A 26,093-nucleotide genomic window follows, 5' to 3' on the forward strand; every position below is an offset into this window, starting at 1 on the left:
ACATATCAATTATGAAATGTTTTGAAAGAGGTTTGTGTTTTAGTTTTATTTCATGGTACAAGTGAATAATCTGCGCTGCAACTGGTAGCAAATAACAATGCGAACATTAAATGTAAAAACCATCATAAGAGCTTTTCACAACTGAAGGTGAATTAGCCAATCTCATATATGGATAGTAGGATTTTCTCCTGGAAACTTGAATTTTTACTCTGCAAAACAAGCAAAACTAGCCAAAAAACACATACAATTAACAGACAGAAAAATATTAGTGATTGTACTGGCCATATATATAAGATAGACAGCATAGAACAGCCTCCAGCAATGAGGCCTGTAACATCACGGAGGTGCTGTATGATAATCATAGCAGATGTGGTATTTATGTAATTGCAGAAAATAATCCCAAGTGCTCAATATAATGAAAACAACATTCTCATGACACATTAAAGATACCAAGAAATTATATACTTGGTTTTAATCCTTCACACAAGGAAGCAAAACAATGTTTTGCACATCCCACAATGCAAAGAACTTTCAGAAGTGTAAAAATGCAATGCATAATGGGAAGGGCCAATGCCATGCCCAGACCAGTTTCGACCTTTATTGAGGTCTTGACATGGGACAGTTTTGCTGTTATGCATACATGGGATACATACTAAGGCAAGTGATGTGAATATATTTCATGCACAAAACATTGTTTTGCTTTCTTGGGTAAAGGATTAAAACCAAGTATGAAATTCTTGGTATCTTTAACGTATGGTAAAACCAAGGTAAAAAACTTTCAACATCTTTCTCTTATCCAGAAATTTTTATTAATAAGGTATAGTGCTTTTGTATATGAGATATATACGACTTCTGTATTACTTCAACCTTGGTATTTCTTCCAGGTCTGGCTCCCACTGATGAGACCTCAATAAAGGTTGAAACCGGTCTGGGCAGTGGCCCTTCCCATTATGCATTGGATTTTTACACGTCCGAAAAGGAGGGGAGGGTGTACTTTGCATTACGGGATACGTAAGTGATGCAAAGTCATTAGTCTCTATGTACAAGTAGTTCAAACATGAATATATTTCACGTAAAACTTTGCATAAAACATTGTTTTGCTTCCTTGGGTAAAGGACTAAAACCAAGTATATAATTTCTTGGTATCTTTAATGTATAGTAAAACCAAGGTAAAAAACTTTTAACAACATTCTCATCAGAAAAAAATAATATATACATATATATATTCTTATGTTTAACATTATATATGACATTGATGGTGAGCACAAAAAAGACCAGGAAAAACAAACTTCTTGTTATGTACAGTACTCCTTATGCCAAACTTCTATGATTTCTGCATTAATATTTATTAATTTATATACTTGGTTTTAGACAGAAAGCAACAGACTGTACAGTATCGATTTTTAAAAAAAATTAAAAAGAACCTTTGATAATGGGTAAAAATTATATATATATATATTTTGTGATTCCCAACCACAAGAAGTTGCAAACCTATGATACACTTGGCTAAAAGTTAGATAATTTGAAAATCCTTCCAAAGACCAAAACTTTTAAGCCACTTCATCCCTCCAATAAGTGATACAGCAGTCTCACACTACATGATGAAAGTCTTGTAGCTAAAGACATTCATAAAAATCAAAACCTGTAGAGAAATTTGAGTCCACAGCCTATTGGTTGGAGATTTACTCAGCAAAAGCAGGACATTTTTTGGATGGACTATAATGGAATGTTGAGCAGTTATTATTCATGTTTTAATATGATTAATATATATATATATACACACATACACACACACTCGGGGCTCTTTTTATGCAGTTTGAAGTTACGCAGTGCATAACTTCAAAACTTATGTATAGTACGCCCACAGATACAAGACCTTTTGACACTTCTGCACATGTCAACAGAAGGAGAATCCATTCTGATAATAGGGTAATCCAGAATTTCCCAAACTTTTCCTATGACGGACCACTTAGCAAATCCTGAAATTTTCATGGAACACCTTGGTTATTTTGTAATGTATTAATTAATAATTAATTGTTAATTTAGCTGATCATTAATTATTATTAAAAATTAATTAAACATCAATTAAACAAACATCATTAAATTAATTTGTGCTGATTTTCATTGCCATATCCCATTCTGATCACCAAAAATTTATTATCATCAAATTCCTACCACATACCCTCTAGGTTCTAGTAGTAAGACTTATACGTTGGTTAGACATAACTGGTAATTAGTTTACGGATTAACAACGCATATAAAGTATATTAATTAAAGGTAACTTTAATGAATAACTTCTATATTTCGGCAATGTCACATTGCCATCTTCGGGAACATAAAGATATGGTATGTGCACTCAGGAACTAACACAAAGCAAATGAGGAAGAAAGCAAGAAACTAATATTGTTCCTAAAGTTCTAATGGTGCCCTCTTGCGGGTTAATTTGGTAGTCTTGGCAGTTGGGCTGAAGTTCTCATAATGAAAGTCTCCCAAATTTGGGGCAGTTTCATGCACCCAAATTTGTTGAGGTTAGGAACGTTTTTTAGAGCTGCTGAAGATTCTTTGAATAATCTTTCGTATTTAAACTTGCTGCGATGGATTATTTTTGTTTTCTTCCAACGAATTTTATGGTGGGTATCTAAGGCATGGTCTGCCAGCCCAGAGCGGCTGTACTGGTGAAACCGGATGTAGTCTTGGTGTTCTGAAATCCTGATATTAGTTGTTCTGCCTGTTTGGCCAAAGTAGGACAATTTGCAGCTGCAAGGGACCTGGTATACACCAGGTAGGTCTAGGGGAAGTGGTTGGTCTTTGGTAGAGCGGATAAGGGATGCCAACTTTTTATATGGTCTGTAACAGGAAGTAAGGTCATATTTTTTGAGGATATTGGTTATTTTTTCAGAGGTGCCCTGGATGTAGGGGGATGGTGATAGACTTGGTGTAATCTTTATTGTGGAGGGGGGGGGAGGGGGGTTGTGGTTTACAGGTTTTAGTATTTTTTGGAGTTATAGCCATTGGCTAAGGATGTGGATGGATGTGGTTTAGTTCAATAGTCAGGGCCTTGTCATCTGAGCAGATTAATTTTGCCCTGTTATATAGTGTTTTTATCATCCAATATTGTTGTGAGGGGGGGGGGGGGGATTTGCTGGTGAATGTATCTGCCAGTGTGGGTGGGTTTTCTGTAAACAGAGAAAACCAAAGATCCATCAAGCTGGCGGGTGATTAAAGTGTCTAGGAAGGGGAGGGTGTTGTTTTCCTCTTTTTCTAAGGTGAACTGGACTCTGGGATGTTGGTTGTTTAAGTGTGTTAGGAAGGAGTGGAGTGTGTCTGAGCCATGTGGCCAAATAGCAAACACATCATCCACATAACGAAGCCAAATAGTGGGTTTTTGTGGGGCGGAGTTTAAGGCTTTCTCTTCAAATGTCTCCATAAAGAAATTAATATACTTTATATGCGTTGTTAATCCGTAAACTAATTACCAGTACCCTCAAGGGGTGTACAGGATATGACAGTACTACATGACAAAAATTACATCATTACTACCTTCCTCTCTACAATTTTCCTTCAAATCAGTCTGTTACTTGTCAAGACTCCAACATTATCAGATCTTATATTTCTATCGTCTAAGGCACTTTATACCGCATCAATCCACCTATATCTTGGTCTTCCTCTGGGTTCATTTTGCTGCCAACCTGGCAGAGAACACTTGTTTTGCTAATCTTTCCTCACCCATTCTGATTAAGTGACCATGCCACCTAAGATTAGCTCTGCTAATGCATTCTGGATGTTCACAATGTCAAGTTCTTTCCTAATATCCTCGTTTTTAATATGATATTGCCATTGGTGCCATCTGTTCATGCCTATAATCTTTCTCAGGACTCTCATATCTGCGGTCTCTAGTCTTTGGTCAAGTGTTTTACTTCTGACCCAGCTCTCAAATCCATAAATTTAAACTGGTTTGAACACTGTCTTGTATACAGCTAATTTAGTGGTCCGACTAATTTCTCTCTTATTCCATATGAATTTATTCAATTGACTTCCCACCACCAGCTTTGCTGATTCTGTTGTCTATTTCTATATTTAATTTACCATCTAAACTAAAAATCGTGCCTAAGTAGCTGAAATGTTTTACTTGTTCCACAGGTTCTCTATTCACAACACCGTTGACATTTTCAATGATTTTGCCTATTTTCATTGTTTTTGTCTTTTTATTGCTGACCTTCATACCATATCTATTACAACAGCTATTCAATTTAGTCAGAGAATCTTGCAGACTTGTAGCGGATTTATTTATTTATTAAGTATAACATCATCCGCATAAAGCAAAGAGCTGATATTAACATCTCCAATTTTGATATCATGTTTAATATCACTTTCCTTCATAATGTGATCCATATAGATAATGAATAATACAGGGGATAATGTACATCCTTGTCTCACACCAGATTTAACATTAAACCATCTTCCTGTACTTCCTTCAATTCTAACTGCTGACTTACAACTCAAAACTAAGTATTGCTTGATATAATGCCCCATTGACACCATATAACTGCAGCGTATTGAATAGCTTGGCACCTTGTCATATGCCTTTTCCAAATCGACAAAACTTAAATACAGATCTTTGTTATATTCCCATGCTTTCTCAACTATTTGTCGTAAAGTGAAGATCTGATCCTGACAGCCTCCATTTGGCCTGAATCCAGCTTGTTCTTCACCAAGCTTTTCTTCCACAATTCTTCTTAACCGTTTCTCAAGTATACTTGCATAGATCTTGCCAGGAACACTCAGTAGGGAAATACCTCTGTAACTCTCACATTGTTTTATTTCCCTTTTTATACATTGGTACTATGAGAGCTCTACTCCAATCATCGAGAATTCGTCCCTCTGTCCAGGCTTTCTGAACTATGCAGTGCAGCCACTGTAAGACTCTTATACCACCATACTTCAGCATTTCTGGTCGAATATCATCTGCTCCTGCTGCCTTTCCACATTTCAAGCCTTTGATGGCTTTTTCTACTTCAAGTATTCCTGACTGCATGCCTGGTCAGTGTTTTTTACCACTGTGCTATTATCACTGCTTGTTTCATTTAGCAGTTTTTCAAAATAATTACTCCATACTTCAAGGATATCTTTTTCTCCTGTTTTCATGTCACCTTTATCATCTCTAACTCCTTTTACAGCACTCTTTCCTCCATTCCTAAGCTTCTTCAACAACCTCCGGAATATTTTGCCACCTTCTTGATATTTATTTTCTATATTCTTGCCAAAGTCCTCCCATGACTTTTGTTTAGCTAGTTTTACACAGTGTTTAGCATTCTTGCATTTGTCTTTATATTCTCTAAGAGCACAAGCTGACTTATTTGCCAGGAACTTTTGATATACTTTCTTCTTTTCCTTCACTGCCTCTTTAACTTCCTGTGTCCACCACGGAGTTCTGATTTTTTTATCCTTACAGACAACCTCACCACATGCCTCTCTGGCTGAATCAATCAATGTTTTCTTCAGAGTTTGCCACTGAAAGAGTTTGATCTCAAACTCTTTCAATTTTTCTTCAATAATCATTGTGTATTTTAGTCTACAGTTAACATCTGAGAGCTGCTCAACTTTTATTCGCTTTCAAACTTTCTTACATGTCATTATTTTCAATATGAAATTCAATTTTATCCTGCTCAAGACTAAATAGTGATCACTTCCAATTTTAAATCTTCTGTACACTCTGGTGTCCTGCACCAGGGAGAAAACATCACTATCAACAATAACATAGTCAATGAGACTTTTCTTATTCCTAGCCTCTTCTCTCCATGTGAATTTGTGCACATTTTTATGTTGGAACATGGTGTTAGTAATAACCAGTCCATATCCTGAGCAGAAATCCAACAGATATTTGCCATTACTATTAGCTTTGCTCTTTTCTCCAAATTTTCCAAAATATTTTTGTATGACTTACAATCATTTCCTACTGTGCTATTTAGATCCCCAACAAGGACCAACTTTTCCTTTTTCATTGTGTCAGTTGCTTTTTCTAAAGCCTCAAAAAATTCCTCCACTTCTACCTTAGTAGAATCTTCTGTGGGACCATAGGCACAAATAAGTCTCATTGTCCAGTTCCCCATTCTCATATTTGCCCACATTCACTCTATTTGAGACTGCCTGCCATTCAAGAAGATTAGCCTCGTATTTTGTGTTGAATACTATGGCTACTCCTTCTTTTCCTTGATTGTCATTGCCTGAATATAACCTTTTGTATTTATTGCTCAGAGAGAGCTCACCAGTTTTGGTCTCATTTTTTGTTTCAGTCACCCCTATTATGTCGATCTGGTACTTATCTAATTCCTCAGCTAGCTCCATTTCTTTGCCATTCAGGCTTCTTAAGTTGATAGTACCGATCTTTAACTGGTGATGTTGAGTTGGGGTTTGTTTTCAGATTTGTTCCAGTAGCTGACTTTTCGCTGTTCGCCCTGGTTCCTTGGCAAAAACAATGGGGGGCCTTGTTTAACTGGGCGACACTCCAGCCAGCATGAAATTTTGTCATGTTGTACCATCATTTTTTTATTTTGGTTTAACAATAAGAATACAATTTGGTTGGCTAAATCCCAAATTGCCAGCCCATCCTTGTTCGTTCAGTACCCAAGTAGATACCCATCAGGGTGCACCATGAGAAGGTGATGATTGGACATTAGGTCAGAAGCCCTGGTCGGTTCTCCGCATTCCTTTAAAGGCTGTGTGGAGGTCTCCTCTCAGTTATACAGCTTTGACCCTTAAGCACCCCCAAAAAAAATTTATAATATTATTATAAGACTTACGAGTGAATGCAGACTTTTTCTCCTGTGTGCTGATAGTTTTCCCTTCCTTTTGTACATCTTGGAGATCACTTTGAAGGCTGGAGGTGGATGAATCACTATCTGTTGCATCACAAACACCTTCAATAAGAGATTTCTTAACACCAAAATTAAACAAAGTCCCTTGTCTCTCTTGATTAGTATTAAAATTTAAATCTGTAGGCCTATTACTTTTAAAAAATCATTGCACTACGGTTTCGAAACAAGCACTTTCACCCTACAGTATGAACTTGTGAAGAAAGTTATTCAGTATTACTAGATTTGAGAACCGGATACAGACTGCCTTGATATTCAATTTCAATGGAAAAATTTTCTTTATACTTCCTTGTTAGTTGGTTCACTAATATTTGCAACACTGTTATTTCGTTCAGTTTTGTGAACAGAGGGTATGCCGTCCATGTTGTAATCGGCTTGCAGGCAATTTTTATGACCAGTCATAAACTCTTCCCTTTTCCGAACGTTGAAAGGTTTTGATGTGCAAAAATTAACGATAATTCATGAATATTTCCACGTTTAAAAATACACAGCTTGGTCACTAACATTTGCTACACAGATGTTATTTAGACGTTCTGGGTTTGAACTTTTCGACATATTCACGATTATTCTCCTCAGGAACTCAGCTTTGGAAAAACCCTGTGGTAATCAATCCGTATTGTGGGATGAGTTGTTTATTATTACACAGCAGAAAATTAACTTCTCTTTTATGATCATTGTAGTTTTAAAAGTGGTAACTATTTTGTTTGTATAACAGTTGGAAAATTTTACCTATAAAGCACGTGATTTCGCATGTTGTTGACCAATTCGTTCATCAACGTTGTATATGTTCATTATGTATACCAATGTTTACCAATCGCCATAGATCCCTCTCCTGTTGCAGCACATTCTGACGTAACGTGATAATGCATACGCACTGAGCGTTCGTGAAATTTTATTTTGCATGTGAGTAAGTGTTTGTCTTTTTATTATCGAAAGTCTAAATTTTGCTAATTATTATTTTAAAGACTTAATTTGGTCCAATGGGGAAAATAAGCATCAAAGAAAAGCAATTTCTTTGGAAATGAAAATTGCAATTTTAGATCCTTAGCAAAAGGAGAGGGATCTATGGCGATTGGTAAACATTTTAATTTAGGTGACTCTACTAAGCAATTAAAATTAAGCAATTAAAAAGAATGAAGTCGCAATAAGAAAATCTGTCATTTCTGGCACAAAACTGAGTGCCAAATTATCATCGTACTCAAGAGATGCTTTATTAGAAAACACGGAACGAGTGCTTGTAACTTGGATTGAAGAATTAACTCTAAGAAGAATTCTATAAGTGGTTATTTAATTAAACAAAAAACTAAACTCTTCAGTTTTATGAACAGATGAAGCAATTGGAGCCATACTTCTGCTTCCCAGGCTGATAAAGAATTTTCGGCTAGCAAAGGATGGTTAACCAGGTTTTTAAAAAGGAATGCACTTCATAATGTGAAGATTACAGGTGAAGTAGCAGCCAAGATGTTTCAAGAGAAGTTAGCCAAAATTATTGAAGATGGTGAATATTGTCCCAATCAAGTTTTTAATGCTATTTCTTACAAAACAAGCCTGATGAAACAGGATTGTTTTGGAAGAAAATGCCTAGTCGAATTTACATCACAAAGTCTGAGAAAAAAGCAAGCGGGTTTAAAGCAAGCAAAGATCAAGTAACGTTGTTACTTTGCAGCAATTCATCAGGAGATCGAATGTTGAAACCCCTCCTAGTAAATCGATCTCTAAGACCACGTGCTCTAAAAGGCAAAAATCTACAACAGCTGCTGGTACATTGGTACTGTGTAACAACTGCTGTATTTACTGAATGGTTCAATAATTGCTTTGTACCAGAAACGGAAACATATATGAAGCAAAAAGCTCTCGATTTTAAAGTTTTATTAATTGTTGACAATGCACCAGGTCATCCGCATTTAGAACATCCAAATGTGGTGTTAGTGTTCCTTCCATCCAATTATTCAGCCATTAGATCAAAGCATAATTGCTACTTCTAAAAAAATATTACGTTAAGCACACTTTTCAATTTATACTGGATAAACTAGAAAATGAATCATTAACAGTAACTGATGTTTTGGAAAAAATTGCTATTTTCGACTGCTTAAATCATGTTGTATCTGCTATTGCTGAAATAAGACCACAAACTTTAAATGCCTGCTGGAAAGCAGTTGGCCTGGATGCGTTGCAAACATCTTCATTATCAGTTGAAATCATTATTTTGGCACATGAAATTGGTGGAGAAGGTTTTGATACATTTAGCCAGAATGATGTAGATGAATTGCTTGTGGATAATGACTCAAGTGACAATGATATTATTGGATATTGATTAACTTTAGATATCGTTGAAGATCCAGAAATCGATAGTGAAGTGGAAGAAAAACCTGTCCCCCTCACTGCAAATATAATTCGAGGTCTTGAACTGTGCAATAAATTGGAAAATCATTTTCTTGTTAATGACACAAATTCTGAACGAGCCTTTAAATTCCAACGTGAGCTGAAGAACTTATGTCTGGATATCGCGAGCTGTATAAAAAATTAGTGAAATCATCATCGCAAAGTTTAATGACTGATTACATTGTCAGAAGAAAAAAAAATCAGCACAGAACGAGGGTTAAGCTAATTCTGTTTGTGAAGAACCATTGCCTTTACCATACAGATGTGATGCGCTGACTATCTCTTCCGGTGATGAAAGTGATTTTGCACCAGTTCGCAAACGTTGCCGAATATTGTCTAATAGCGACGATAATTCTGATGACAAAATGTAAAAAATAAAAAAAAAATTGTTACTTTTCAATAAAATTAAATGAATAAAGTTTTAAAACAAACTTAGGCATTCTTATTTTCTTGAATTTTCATAAACTTTTTTATGCGATTTTAGGTTTATTTTAATTCACTGCTTCGGTTTTATGCAGTTTTAGAAAATTATGGAACGTATCCCTAATTTTTCAACGTTCGTTAGGTCTTTTTTTGTGCGATTTTTTATATGCGGATTTCTGTGGAACGTATCTACCGCATAAAAAGAGACCAGACTGTATATAACCAACACGCATATCTCACTAACTCTGTGTTTGTTAATTGAGAATCTCCAATGACTAGTCTTTTGACTCCATGAAGATGTGGTGATAATAACAATGATATAATTTAGGCTAATAATAATAATTAATAAATAACAGTCAGCAACAAAACACAAAAAAGAGCAACAATGAACAACAGCTAAGTCTAACAGAACAAACAACATTTAACTATATTTTATAATGGTTTTTCTTATTTTAATACATACAAAAGATATGAAGGATGGCAGCTATTGTTATAGGAGTGTGGGTGCAATAAAATTTTTGTAAACCCCTAAGACCAACTTTGCAAATAGATATAGTTGCTGCCTCTTGGATTTCTCCCATGTGATCCAGTTCCAGTACCTCTAACTTTTTGCAATACTGTGCTACAAGAAAGAAAGAATATATATATATATTTTTTTTTTTTTTTTTTAAAAAATACTATATATATATATTTTAAAAAAATACTATATATATATATATATATGTTGACATAACTAATAGGGCACCCCTGTTTTGAAATGAAACATACTGATATATAGAATGATATAATCACGTAATCACAAGAAAGATATTTATTTAACCAAATATTTCAGTCTGGAAATAGCAGACCATCGTCAGTGGTATTACAAGAACAGTTTAAAAAATACAAGCTAGAATACTAACAATAGATGTGCCGCGACAACAAGATTATTCCCAATTTCGCTAAGATTAAAGAAAAACAATAAAATCTCCTGGAGCTCATAATATTTACCGGAACACTAGTTTATCTCTAATCCGTAATCAACTTAAAGCTGCTAAACGTGACCTTGCTATTCACAGTCATCAGATTTCTGATTTGCGCACCTATATATCCACAAATTTGGATCCACATCTTTCTCACATAGTTCTAAATGTGGCTAAGCGTCCTACTCAACGTGCTTATAATAAACTAAGTCAACATCTTAACCGTAAATATGAAGCTCTTTCGTCTAGACAATCCAAGCCATTCATAACTCCAGATAATTGGATTGTAAATATATCGACGTCCTTTGACTAAAAGCGAAACTCTCATCCTGTCAAAAGGACATGATTTTTCTATTGTTCCAAATAAAATACCATATCTAGATTTCCTAGTTAATATTGAGAGGAATCTTAATCATCTAACCAGTGATAAAGCTAATGCTCTTCGCCTAGAAGTCGCTTCGTCTCTACTTAAGGCTAAACTTCCTCCTTCCAACATATCTCCTTCTGAAATGAAATCTTTACAGTCCTTGAGAAAAAATAATCACCTCGTTATCACTAAAGCTGACAAGGGAAAAGCAACGGTAGTTATGGACTCAGCAAATTACAGAAGAAAACTTTCTCTTTTGCTTCGAGATCGCTCCACATATCAAGAAATTGATTATAATCCAACCAACAGACAACTAAAGTAATTAAATTCTCTCCTTGATGAAGTCATCAGTTTGGATAAAGACACAATTGAAAGACTTAAAACTCATTTTGCAAGACCTCCTAGATTTTATGGCCTTCCAAAAATCCATAAGATTGACTATCCTCTTCGTCCAATAGTAGATTGTATTGATTCTCCTACTTACCGTATAGTCAAATATCTAGCTAAATTATTGAAATCTTACATTGGTAACTCTAATTCTTTTTTAAAAAACTCCTCAGATTTCTTAGAAAAATTAAAAAATGTCTCATTACAACCTACAGATCTTATGGTTAGTTTTGATATAGAATCTTTATATACCAATGTACCTCTCAAGGAAACTTTAAAATTACTTGCTGACATCTTTCCTCAAGATATTATAAAACTATTCGATTTCGTAATACATTCTGGATATTTCGTATGTCAAAACAAATTTTATAGCCAAGTAGAAGGAACGGCCATGGGAAGTCCTCTTTCTCCGGCTTTAGCCAACTTTTATTTAGAACATTTAGAAAAAGTCCTCTTCGCATCTATTTTCCCTCAACCATCTTTTTGGGTAAGATATATAGATGACATATTTACTATTTGGCCTCACAGCAAAAATGCTTTACCTTCCTTTTTAAACAGTATTAATTCCTTGCATCATCACATAGAATTAGAAGAAAACAACCAGTTATCTTTTTTAGATGTTCTCCACATCCGATCACCTTCAAATATTCTTACAACTACAGTATACAGGAAACCAACATTCACAGGTCATTATATTCTTAAAGAATCAGCCCATCATCCATGTCAAAAAACAGGAATTATAAAATGCCTCATCAGAAGAGCCAAAACTAATTGTTCTACTTTTGATTATCTACAGAAAGAACTTTCTACTATCCAACAACACATGAAACTCAATGGCTTTTCTGAAAAAAGTACTCAACGTCTTCTCAATTCTTATAATCCTCCACAAAACAACAAAGTTTCAATACGTCGAGTGCCTATTCCTTATATCTCCGGTATTTCAGAACCTATCGCAAGAATTTTAAAGAAATATGATTTAACAACTACTTATTCACCTATTAACAAATTGTCTTCTCATTTTCCTTCTCCTAAAGACAAACGCTCAACTTTATCTCTTCCTGGAGTTTATCAAATTCCGTGCAACTGTGATCTCTCTTATTTTGGACAAACTGGACGTTCTCTTGAAAAAAGAATCCAAGAACATCAATCATCCATTCTTCACAACAAACCTGAAAAGTCTGGATTGGCTCAACACGGGATTGAAACTGACCACAGCATCCTTTGGTCCAGGACTCGCCTCTTCAATCGCCCCAACCTGAATCGTAATGACTGTATATCTATATCAAAAATCTGGGAAAGTCTAATCAAGATTACTCATTAATTAATTTTTTATTTTTATTTTTTTTAATAGCAAATTCAATCATGTTTCTACTTCAAAATATTCCGTTTCATACTTAGTGATATAACATCACGCGACGTGTTCTAATTTTAACGATCTATTGTTAGTATTCTAGCTTGTATTTTTTAAACTGATCTTGTAATACCACTGACGATGGTCTGCTATTTCCAGACCAAAATATTTGCTTAAATAAATATCTTTCTTGTGATTACATCGTTCAGCCTTAGTCGCAAGTATCCTTGAAACAACAAATACTGATATATATATATATATGGGCTGGCAATTTGGATTTAGACAACTAAATTGTATTCTTATTAGCTTAAACTAAAATAAAAAATGATGGTACAACATGGCAGAATTTCATGCCAGCTAGGGCATCGCCAGATTAAACAAGGCCCCAGTTGTTTTCGCCAGGGAACCACGGCAAACATAATTTTTTCATGTTTGTAACAAAAGATGTCATTTTTCATGTAGTACTTTTTCATATCCTGTACACCACTTGAAGGTATATATGGAATTTGATGATGATATATATATATATATATATACTAGGTGCTCCGTCTAGCGTGCCCCTAGTTATAAACCTAGGAACCCCTCACCACCTCCATCCCTTTCTTATAATTAATAATCATTAATATCTTCTGTTATGCAAGGATGCCACAGCATGTTTATATAAGCAACTATCTTTTTAAATAAAATGATAGCTCATGATATCATAACAGTTTAGTTAATATCAAAACCAAAAGAGTACTAGCTGCAATTCACAAAAGTAGATTGTATTAGGGCCAAGATATTCCAACTGCATTAATTTTACTAGTAGCAAGGCTTTTTTATCTCAGTGTAGTCTGCCAGAACATAACATTACGTCTTTCTTGGTTCAGAAAAAGGAAAATGTAAAAGAAGGTGGAGTGGAAAGTTCAGGGAGGGGGAAATAGTATTAGATAAATCTCATTAAAACTAGACTAAGCTTTTCATTGATTACACCATCTTCAGATTGATGTCAGTAAAAATGTTTGTTATGGTCATATTTTTTTAGTTCAAAATGGTTGACATAAGGAGTGAACTGGGACTGAAAAAGAGAAAAATGAGGGCTTTATGTGTGTGTGTGTGTGTGTGTGTATACACACATCCATCAACACAAAACATTCATACAAAATATACAATGAGGGACTGCAACAACATTATACATTTATATACACTCATGAGCAGTTGAATTAGAGATACCTGCCTAGTAGCAGGTAGCACCACCTTTTGCCTTGATGATGGCAGCGATGCAGCATGGCATGGACTCAACAAGGCACCGGAAGCATTGGGGAGCCAAACTGATCCATGACTGCTGCACAGCCTCCCACCAGAGATTGGTCGGAGCAGGGTCCAAGGAGCATATATCTCTCTCTCGACAGCATTCCAGATGTGTTCAATAAGATTGAGGTCAGGGGACCTCAGGGGGCTAGCCAACCATCCTCATGTCCGTGGAGTGCTCATCCACCCACTCAGCCACAATTTGGGAGTGGGCTGGTGCATTGTCTTGCTGCAGGTACAGGTCTCCTGCAGGGTGCTGTAGGCACAGAAATGGGTGCACGTGATCTGACAGCAGGTTCCTGTATCGTTCGCCAGTGAGGGACGATGGTAGATGTACCACAGGACCAATTTCATCCCACGTAAACAGTCCCCATACGAGGATACCACCACCACCGACTGAAATGTACCCTGCTGGCATGAGGGATCCATCGCTTCATGTGCTTGGCAACGTACTCGTACCCTGCCATCGGCGTGTACCAACATGTACCTCAACTCATCAGTCCAGGCGACCTTTTTCTGTGTGTTGAGGGCCCAATGGCAATGTTCCTGTGCCCATGCTAATCGTTGTGCCTTGTGACGTGCGGTGAGCAGAGGTACCCTAGTCGGGGGGGGGGGGGGCTTTTGTACCCCATAGCGAGGAGATGGTTCTGGATGTTGCGGTTGCTCACATGTCGTTGTTGTTCAGCATTGAATTGGCGAGTAATCTGCAGCACTGTGGCCCGTCTATCCGCTGTTATCATCCAGGCTAGCTGACGACGTCCCTTGTCATCGACACGTTGTACACCATGGCAGTTTTCCCTGGCGGCTGTGGTTTTACCTAATTCCATGTACTCACGGTACACTCTTGACACAGTGGACTGTGAAAATTCCAGTGCCTGCACGACTTCAGAGATGGAGTGCCCCATATGTCTGGCTCCGACTATCTGGCCGTGATTGAATTCACTGAGATCTCTAGTCTTCCCCATTCTGTGCTCGACTATTACTCAGACGGTCAGTACAAGGTCTGACAACATCCCCGTCATGCGCTATTATTCCATTCGCCGGGGCGACCACAGCACCATTTCGCCAACACAGGTATCTCTAATTCAACTGCTCATGAGTGTACATTCATACAGATATATACAATGCACTGATAGGCAAATAACCTATCAGGATTGCTTGGACGATGGTAGTCATGGGTAGAATGTCTGGTATAATTCTCTATATTTTACTCTGGAAGTGTCCTGTATGGAGATAAGATACAAAGTCCTTTTTTTAACTGAAATTTTCATTTCTGGAAGTGTCCTGTACAGAGATATGATACAAGTCCTTTTAACTGAAATTTTCTCTCAGTGAAATTTTCACTGATTCACAACAATGAAAATAGTTGTGACTCAGTGGAGAAGATTTCTGAAACTCTCCAATTCCTTATAATATTTTGTTGATTGTGGTGCTAGGTGCTATATGGCTCAGAAAAAAGAAATTTTAAGCTAGATTTTTTTGTATACTGCTTCAAAACTGTCCTGGCATCTTACCGTATAGATAATGATGATGTTATGGGTATACTTGGTCAATAGTGATGGTTTGGTTCTATGAGATTTTTATAATTAGGTTTGTTTTTTATGGTTAGATTTTATTTGATTTAGGTTTTGAATTTTATGAGATTTTTTAGTTTGTATTTTGATAAGACAAACTTTTTAGTTTGTCTTCTCAAAAATTCATCCCTTGAAACACATTAAAAATATTGTTATAGAGTTGCTTAATGAATGCAAATTATTTTGTTTGGTTTACGCAAGTTTATCTGAACAAATTATTTTCAAATATATCCAGGTTTTTTTTTTTTTTTTTTTTTTTTTTTTGTAGTTTGAGGCAAGAGATGGTGTCCTGTATTAAGCATGTGGAGGAGGAGAGGTGCACATAAGTTAAAGATGATGATTAGTTAACAATTAATTCCTAACTAATCATTATGTTCATTTTGTCAATGCAGACACATTTATTTTTAACTTTGATCTGGTTAGCACAACAGACATATCACAGAGATTGTGACAAATGTGAAAGGAGATCAGCCTGTCTTGGATGAGATGGTATTTTCACTTAATGCTTAACACAGAGACTGGCTACTGAAAACTAACTGCTCAGATAGGTTGTGATTAAATAAGTTACTATCCTTTATTTTGATCTAACTATAATAAAACTATAACCATTCCTTACATCAAAGGGACATCGGATAAAATAAACAGAATACTACAAAAAATACAAACCTCAAAGCCACCTTTAAACTTCCTGCAAAATTAAAAAGCTTACTCAACTCATCCAAAGACCCACTCCCTCCACTGGCCCACCCTGGAGTATACTGTATTTATTGCATGTAACATACCTTATATAGGGGAAACAGGATGCACAATTCCTATCAGACAAAAAGAACATAAATGACACATTAAATATAATAATTATGGTGAAGATCTCTGGCCTTTCTGATCATGCCCTGAACACCTTACATAGAATTGACTGGAAAAGCATTAGTTGTCTACATCACACCGGAACATGGTATGAACGCAAATTTAAGGAAGCCTGTGAGATTATTATCAACCATCTCAATCTGAACAATAATGGTGGTCTAAAAATCCCAAACATATGGAAGGCACATATTCAACCCACGGAACCTTCCTCTCTAAGAGTAACTATAAACAGGACTGTAGTTAATCCAGGATCCTAAATCAAAAATAACAATTGTAATGCTAAAAACAGGACATCATTGTTACTGAAAGAAAACTATCTATAAGAAAGAATGTTTATTCATGTTATCATAAATAGAATTCAGCTTGATGTAGTTTCTAAATAATTTAAAAAAATATTTTTTTTTTCTTCACTAGAGGTCATGCCAGTAGAATAACCTATGATCAAATCATTGTTTCTCTAGCTTGCTGTATGTAATGTAACTCAGCTTGTCCTATATTGTATATGCTCCAGATGATGATCTTAATATGAAGATCGAAATGTCGAGAAATTAAAAGAGTTATTTATAACACGGTTGTAAAGTCCATAATTTCTAACATGAACCCATATTCCTAATCCAGTGATACTGGCACCTACCATTTAGAAGCTTAACAGCCTTATCAGACAAGCATTCAGAAATGCTTTTTTAAATAACGAAACCTGTGGTGCAATCATAATTAAAAGAAACACACGTATTAACCACAGTGAAAATTATTTAATTGTAAATATTTCATCCTAAGTATCTTAGGACATCATCAATACAGCAGTTTTAAACAATAATAGTAATAACATACAGTAAGGGTGCATGATTACAATAGAATCTCATTAAACGTGCATAACGTGCTACTACTGTAGCACGTTACGCACGTTTAATGAGATAAATTAATTATTTAACACAATTTTGTATGACAATTTCCCATACTTTAGGAATAGTAAGAACGTCGTTGCGGTTTAAGTTTGGTCTGTGTAGTAGGGCTTCAGAAAACCATATGATCCATTGGGAAAATCTAAACTTTTACATAGATCTTTATATAAACATGAACATTTATACAAAGAAAGTTCTGAAGCCCTACTACACAGACCAAACTTAAACCGCAACGACGTTCTTACTATTCCTAAAGTATGGGAAATTGTCATACAAAATTGTGTTAAATAATTATTATTATTATTATTATTATTATTTTTTTGTACTACTGTAGCACATTATGCATGTTTAATGAGATTCAATTGTAATCATGCGCCCTAACTGTATGTTATTCCTATTATTGTTTAAAACTAGTGTACTGATGATGTCCTAAGATACTTAGGATGAAATATTTACAATTAAATAATTTTCATGGTTAATACGTGTGTTTCTTTTAATTCAGAAATGCTGTATTATTATTCGGGAACATCCACACCAGTCTCAAGATATTTTGCATATGTAACAGGCAAAAACAAATTCTCTCCACTTCTGTTCTTCAAGTTTCACCATCTTTCCTATTTTTAGTAATTACAAGATACAAAGCAATGATTCATATATATATATAAAAAATGTTCTTATAACCACTTGTTCAATGAAAAGAGATGATGGTTATAATGTTTTGGAGACTTATAGATAAAAAGATTTGCATCATATTTATGCGATATGCAAAAGAATGCTAGAAAAGGTAAGTGGTCTAGGTATTTAATAAACTCATTCCTATAATAATTCCGTTAATGCTTTTTTTTTTACAGAATTTAATCAGCAATGAAAATAATATTTCAAATGTGATTCTAAGAGCATTTGATTTATATTATCTCATATATATTAAACTACATTTCTTACCTAGTGTTACTAATCCACTGACTTCTACTGCTGTTCCTCCGATGCAAATCACTCGAAGATGAGGCCAGCACTTAGAAATAATTACCAAACAACGAGAGGAGAAACGTTCAGGATATTGGCTGTATAAGTAATAAAATAAATACGGATATGATAATAATCATGAAATTTCTTGCCTAAACAGAATTTAAAGCAACATGTAAAACATATTAAAAAAGAATTACAGAAGGTCCCAAGATTCAACAAACATATTCTCCTGGAAAAGTTGACCAAATCTTGAATGGCTGAATATCAGGAATAGTTTTACAATACAGCTAAAATATTATAATGGGAAAATAAGCTCCTGGCTAATCAAAAAATATAAACTTTCTGTTTGTATTAAATAATCAAAACATAACTTTATCAGAATGTATGGACATTCTGTATAAGTATTATTTTTATTAATTTTTAATGCAAATTTCACCCACAAAAGGTTGTAAACATATAGCACCTTTTAGAACCCATTGTACCATATTGAAAATTTATAGTACATCCATAAACTTATGGATGAGATAATGGCCAGGTAATGTTTTGCACAGAAATGCTACTTTAGAGATCAAACATGAAGTTGCTTCAAGTCATTCAGGTCTCTAATAAGCAAGATGGTCCCATGCTAAGTGATATTTTTCCAATTCACAAACATCCATACCCATGGTGGGATTTAGTCCTTAATTAGTCACACCTTTTTTTTTGTTGCATAATTTACTCACATGGGATCAGAACATCAGAAACCACTCCTTACTCCACATCCAATTGCGCCAACAGGTGGCATGTGACTGATTCGGTGCAGGGGCAGCAAGAAATTCGGGTATGCGAAATCGCAACAAAAATCTGTCATTGGTTTTGTCAGAAACCAAACTTGAATGACAGTTGGGGTCAAATAGACCCCATGTGACTAATTACAGGTTAAATTTACAACCTGTTCTTTGGAGAGTAGATATCTACTATCTACTTAGCTACCCAGGCTGGTATTTAATAATATCTTCAAAAGATTAAAAATTATACATAAATAGTTTTTGTAATTATTTTACAGTAGTCTCCTTCAACTTGGCTCACTGGACATGAATTACCAACTCTGAGAATGAAGAGTGAAAAGAGCCACTTGCTGGTGTAAACAATGGCAATTCAGTAGTTACATGTAACTAACCACTAGTGTGTATGTACACCGTTTACTGACTATGTTGTTTATATCTTATTTAGTGTTGTCCAAATCACTATGACATTTTCTAAAAATGAGTGAGAAAAGAAAGAGACGTTCCTATAATAAATTAAAATCCATTAGAAGACTGGATAAAGACAAATCACTAATATCAGTTGTTAAAGATGTATAATTTATTATATTAAATGATATAATAACCATAATGATTTTTTCCTCTATGCTGCATGCAAGAAATGTTGCTTTTGTGTATTCAACCATTTCTTATGGTGAAATCGGCAGAATTCAAGTATCAAATATTCAAATTCTGGATAATGAATAAGGTGAATAGATGAATTAGTTAAATCTTGGAATCATCCTTTTTTTTTTTTTACTTTTTAACAGTGTAATATGAAAATCTTAATTAAGTCTGCAGATAATCTTATAAATTTCAAAGTTATAAAATGAACCACGAAATTTGTTGCCAAATTTCGTGGTTCATTTTTGAATAGCATTTTGAAAAAAAGGTACATTTGAAAAAAAGGTACATTTTTGAATAGCATTCTTGATAATGCCATTCATTATCCCAACCACCACAAGCTGTAAACTTATTGTACCTTAGTGCCCTAGATAAAAAAAATAAGGATTAAATGCTCTGGTACATTTTTGAATAGCATTCTTGATAATGCCATTCATTATCCCAACCACCACAAGCTGTAAACTTATTGTACCTTAGTGCCCTAGATAGAAAAAAAAATAAGGATTAAATGCTCTGGAAAACCTTCCCTAGAGACCAACCACAGAACGTTTTCAAGCCAATTTACAACTTATGGTATTTATGTGTGTGAGCATTTATGTGTGTGAGAGAGAGAATTGTTGTAGGAGTTTGTGTGTGTGTTTTTAAGTTTTATTAACTTATTCAATTTCTTAATATATTTATGTTATTATTATTAGTAGTAGTATCCATAACAGAATCCAAGCACTGTATGCCTCCTATAGTTTATCAACAAAAAGTCATCAGAAAAGTAGTAAATAATTTGGATATTAAAATGTCTTCTGGCCCTGATGGTATCTTCCCAACTGTTCTCAATTGGGGAGATAGCTTGTTATGGGTATTAGCCTCAGAGCTAACACCCATCCTATATCGCCTCTAGAATTTATTATACATATCTGGTACTTATCCCAATGTATGGACGTAATCTCATATCCAATCCATCCTATTCCAAAAAAGAATGATAGAAGTCTACCATCAAACTACCAACCAATTGCCATCACCTCTGTCTTCTCCAAAATAATGGAGAAAATCATCAACAGCCAATTCCTCCACTAATTAGAGCCCATTAATTAATCAGCGACCAGTACAGATTCAAGGTCCACAGCTAAACCTTATAGCTTATATTGCTCACCATAGGATACATACCATGGAGAGGTTCAGAGAAACTTATGCTGTCACCCTTAACATTTCCAAAGCTTTAACGTGTGTGGCATCGAGGTCTACTAAACAAATTGCCATCCTTCGATCTCCCTGCCATTCTCTGTAAATGGGTAGCCAGCTTCCTCTCTGGTTGTTCTCCTGCAAGTCATGGTAGACGGTTCCCTCCCTTTGAGCTTCACCACCAATGCTAGAGTGTCTCAAGGCTCTGTCCTATCACCTACTCTCTTTCTCCTGTACATAAATCCTGTACAATAACCACTAATCCAACCCACAGCTTTACAGATGATAGTATTCTCCACTCATCCTACTCATTTGACAAACCATGCAGTACTCTGACATCCCAGACTACACGGTCATTTACAACTATTGCCATAAACATTGATCTACATGCTAACCTCCAATGGGGCAATACATTGAACCTTATGTTCAATGCCACCAAAACGCAGTTTTCCCCTTTTCTCATGCAAAAGAAATCCCAACTCACCTATCCTTTCCTTGCAATACACAAATCACCAGACAAGATCAGATCTCTTTGTTTGGACTAACATTTAGATTTTGGATTAACACCAGTCTTTCCTGGCATAAACACATTACATCGCATTGACAGCCTCCTCCATCCAAGAAACGGCATTCTCTTTCATTCAAGAGCATATTTTACATCCACTATATACAATTCCCAAATCCATCTATGCGTAGAATACTGTCAGATGTTTGGGATGGTGCACCTAAAACTTCTCTTACAATCCTTGATGCCATCCAGAGGTGTGCAATTAGGCTTATAGATGATCCCTCTCTTGCAGACTCACTTCAACCTCTATCTCACAGGCACAGTGTTTTAGCACTGTGCCTGTGAGATAGGTACATGGAAGTACCTGTCTATTCTACAGGTACTTCCATGGTTGCTGTTCCAGTGAACTGGCAACTATCATTCCTCCACTTTCTGTTGTACCTGTTAATACAAGAGCTACAGCTGATCAGCATCTCTTTACTGTGAAACTGCAAACCCACTGCACCTGCTTTATTACACTGCAAACTATAACAGACTGCAAATTTATTCTGTCCACCTCTGTCCTCTGAAACAACTCTCCCTAAGAAGTATTCCCAAACAACTACAACCTGAACTCTTCAAAAAAAATTAATAAACTTCTCAGTTCTCATCTGCATCCCACACATGGCACTGCTATGCCTATAGATTCCTTGAACTCTCCTGTATGGGACAACATATAAAAAAAAGTATTTATTACATAATAAATAAATGATAGATAACAAAAACTAGGAGGCTGCAGAGCCCAAAGCCACAATGGACATATAAAAAAAAACAAATGTGATTCTCTCTCTCAACCATATGACAGACCAGATTTAAATCCTATGTGGAGGTCTGATCTTGATGGAAAAACTTGAAAAACACTATACGCAGACTAACTAAAATCTAATAGAACTAATAATAGAAAATTATATGCGAGTAACTAAAATGGTACATCATTATTAGGTCAAACAAGACTAGAAGAATTACTACTGGATACCGAAAAGATAAAATGGGACATCACTGACCTCAGATGAAACTTGGTGAAAATAGTATTGATCTAAAGAAGGAACATCTACTATATAGTTATGGTGACAATCCAAGATCCCAGGGAGGAATTGTCTTCCTAATTAAATGCTCTCTAAAAAGATCGAATACAAGAGATAAAATACATCACAAACAGCATTGCAGAACTCTACTTTACAATAAATAGATGCTATAAATTAAGAATTATACAAATTTATGCACCCACTTCAGACCACACAGATGAAGAAATAGATGCATTTTATTAAACACAGACAAAATACTAAGTGGCAGTGAATACATTCTTTACGATCTTGATGGGCAACTTCTAGGTGCAAGAAATGCACATCTAGCAGCAAGTGGAAAATATGGACTGAGCCAAAGGAATGAAAATAGAGAAAGATTGACAGAATTTGTTGGAAGCAGAGGCCTTTATATAGTGAATATTTTTTTCAAAAAAAATATCAGAAATGAACATGGCAAAGTCTAAATGGAGAGGTATTTAATAAAGTAGATTATATTTTAAAGATTAATTATTATCAACAAAAGATGAGAAAGACAGAAACTGGTTAAAAGCAAAAGACCTTCTATTAATTTACCAAATCTGAAAAAAAAAAGTGCTCTTCCAGGAAGAGATAGAAGAATTTTATAATATTAACATGAATGAAGACTTGGATAAAAACTATCAAATAATAACCAAGATCCTACTAAATAATACTTAAAAGATTGGTGGAATTAACCAAAAGAAAGATGGAAAAAATTATTTGAAAAAACTCTAAACTTTCTCAGAAAGAGAAGAGAAATGAAAATAGATTTAGACAGAAAAGTAAAATGCAATTCTCAGGAGCTACGTAAAATAATAAGCGGAAAGGACGACACTGGTAGGAGCCAGCCCAGAAGTAATGCAGAAGTCATATTTTCATAAACAAGTAGCCAAAAAAATGTCACACTTTATTACAAGAAATTAGAAGCTTCAGAACAAGGAAAATCAGAATTACAACAATATAAGTAAAAGAAGAGAGAGAGAGAGATTAATAGCCCTCAAAGATGAAAATGGAGTACTAATTAAAGACAAAGAACAGAATCCTTTAAATTAAAGATGTCAAGAAATTATATTCTCGGTTTAATACTTTATCTAAGTGTAAGCAAACAAAGTTTGCCCGTGAAGTAACTTCATGACTGGGTAACTCATATATAGAGGCTAATGACTTCACATCACTTGCCTTAGTATCCCATAATGCAAAGCACATATTATGGACATGCATAATGCTATGCATGTCCATAAGGGGTGCTCATCAGAGTCCTAGAGTATTTAATATAGAGATGCAAGAGAGCCTGATAGTATTAGGAGAAAGAAAATACAGAGAGACAGAGACAGAGTATGAGAGACAGAGAAAAAGGCCCTCAGCTTTTTTATATCATCATATAGCCAAAGGCTATCAGTTTTCCTTTTTCACTAATCTCCTATAGATGAACAACCAAAAGACCAATTGCAACTAAAGCGCAAAGATGACTGATACGCAGGTGGTTAACCACCTTGAGTTGGCCTTCTCTGCCTGGGATTGCTCTCCAGTCATCCCCGCAATTGACTACAAGACAACACTGAATTAAGAGGATGTAATTATTTAAAAAATCTCTCATACTAAAAATAGACAGAATTTTATCTCCCACTGGTGAATATCATATAATGTGGGTTGTCTACACCATCTAGTCAAAAATTTGATATCTCCTAGAATGCCTCTTTCTAAATACAAAAATTGAATTTTCTTGTGAAACAGTTTTATCAATGTAGGACATGTTTGTTCTCTCCCAGAGTACATCATGACCAGTAGAAGTTGTGTGAAATGCCAAACTTATATTCTCTCTTTTTTTGAACGTCCTTTTGATGTTTGCTCATGCGGATTTCTCCCGATCTCCCCATCTGACCTACGTAGCACATGCCACAGGAACAGTGAATATTGTAAACTCCTAGTTTTTTCATTGAGAGATCAGGAGAAATCTGCATGAGCGAACATCAAAAGGACGTACAAAAAAAGAGAGAACATAAGTCTGGTTTGGCATTTCACACAACTTCTACTGGTCATGATGTACTCTGGGACAGAACAAACATGTCCTACATTGATAAAAACTGTTTCACAAGAAAATTCGAAGAGGCAGCAAATATGACCAAAATTCCTACGCAATGCAACAAAAATCAAGGTTTGATTTTAAATCAAGTTTAGTCAGCGTTTATCAAAAATTTACCCAGTTCAGATCTCGGACAGAGTGAAAATGAACCACAGAATGCGACATCAAATAGCATTGTTTCCAGCTAACTTGTATTAACGGTTGTATAGATCTGTTATTCGGTTTTTTAACGAACTTTTTTGATGTTCATAATACCAACAAATGAACTTGTTTTTTTTCGTAATTTCTTATAGTTTGTGCTTTAAACTGTTAATTATCTTTATCCCTGAAGATGTTAGTCTGATGACTAACGAAACTTGTTAGGTTTGTTTTTTAGTACTTGTTTAGTTTTAAAAAACAGTCTTTTTTAATAAAAATTTGGTCACAAAACCAAAATAATTCGATTGAACTTCTTAACCACAGAAACCTCCGCATGATTATAGAAACTTACGATGAGTTTAATTGGTCTAAAGTTTCACATTTTGAGAAATTACGCATTAAAAAGCAGAACTTTATAAACCGTTTGATATTTTTAATACGCTGCAGAGACAATGAAATTGTTTCTAAGTTCATATAAATCAAACACACGTTCAAATCAATAAGGCTAACAGAGTATACAAAAGAATGGAATTAGTTATATTGAGAGAAAGAATTGCAACTACTAGAGCAGGTTTTCAGACAAAAACTAAAATTGGTATGACTGACTAAGAATCTCCTATTCACTATCACTGCTTCTGGCCTCGAGAACGGTTTCCTTGTGTGCATCATCAAAGTCATCTACCCAAATAGCACAATCTTCTCTCCCATCCAGGGCATTAGAGATGCTGGTTTTTAAAAAAAAACTCTTGGCAATTATTTCTGGCAAAAATCATTTTCCAAGCTCTCAAAATCCAGTTGCTCCAAAGTTCTAATGATGGTGTCTATGAGAAGACGTGCATATGATTGGTGCAGTATTAACAAAAGATCATGTGACTCAATGACAAAGGCAAGCCAACAATTGTTGAGTGGAAATACTGATTCTCTTCAACCGAATACCAAAATAACTGAAACTGCCATAATACAACATTAGTTTTAACACATCTCCCAGGATGTTTTGCCTGTTTATCATTCTGATGGGACTTCTTATTGCCATTTGTATAAAACAACTTCTGCATTGTGTGGGCATCAACTGACACAAAATTTCAACCATTTGGTTGAAACTTTGTGAATTTTACTGCTGCATGTAAAATTCAACCAACTTTTCTTGCATGCTGCTTCTGCATTCGGGCTGGCAAGTGGATTCACACACACACATTATAAAGGCATGTTAGTTTCAATTCACAGTAGAATTTTATTTGAAGTTAGCCTTTGTGATCTGTCTTAATGACATCAAAAATTTCATATGAAATCAAACAAACATTTATTCCATGTAACTGAAAATTTGAACAAATGTTTGGACAACAGTTTTTAGTTGTCCAAA

General features: G+C 35.1%; 1 protein-coding gene across 4 annotated transcripts in view; it reads right to left on the minus strand.

The window, feature by feature from the left end:
- Positions 1 to 26,093, minus strand: part of LOC150106836 (uncharacterized) — a 203,157-nt gene that overhangs the window by 48,919 nt on the left and 128,145 nt on the right. For all 4 annotated transcript variants that reach the window (XM_090393346.1, XM_090393344.1, XM_090393343.1 and 1 more), the window contains 2 exons: positions 18,317 to 18,435; positions 10,141 to 10,299 (listed from right to left, as the gene is read on the minus strand). In XM_090393346.1, the coding sequence (XP_090249472.1) occupies positions 10,141 to 10,299; positions 18,317 to 18,435 (278 nt within the window). The remainder of the gene's footprint in view (positions 1 to 10,140; positions 10,300 to 18,316; positions 18,436 to 26,093) is intronic.

Source organism: Typopeltis vanoorti, chromosome 5, assembly GCF_054136105.1.
Source record: "Typopeltis vanoorti isolate ZY-2024b chromosome 5, IOZ_Tvanoo_1.0, whole genome shotgun sequence".
NCBI lineage: Eukaryota > Metazoa > Arthropoda > Arachnida > Uropygi > Thelyphonidae > Typopeltis > Typopeltis vanoorti.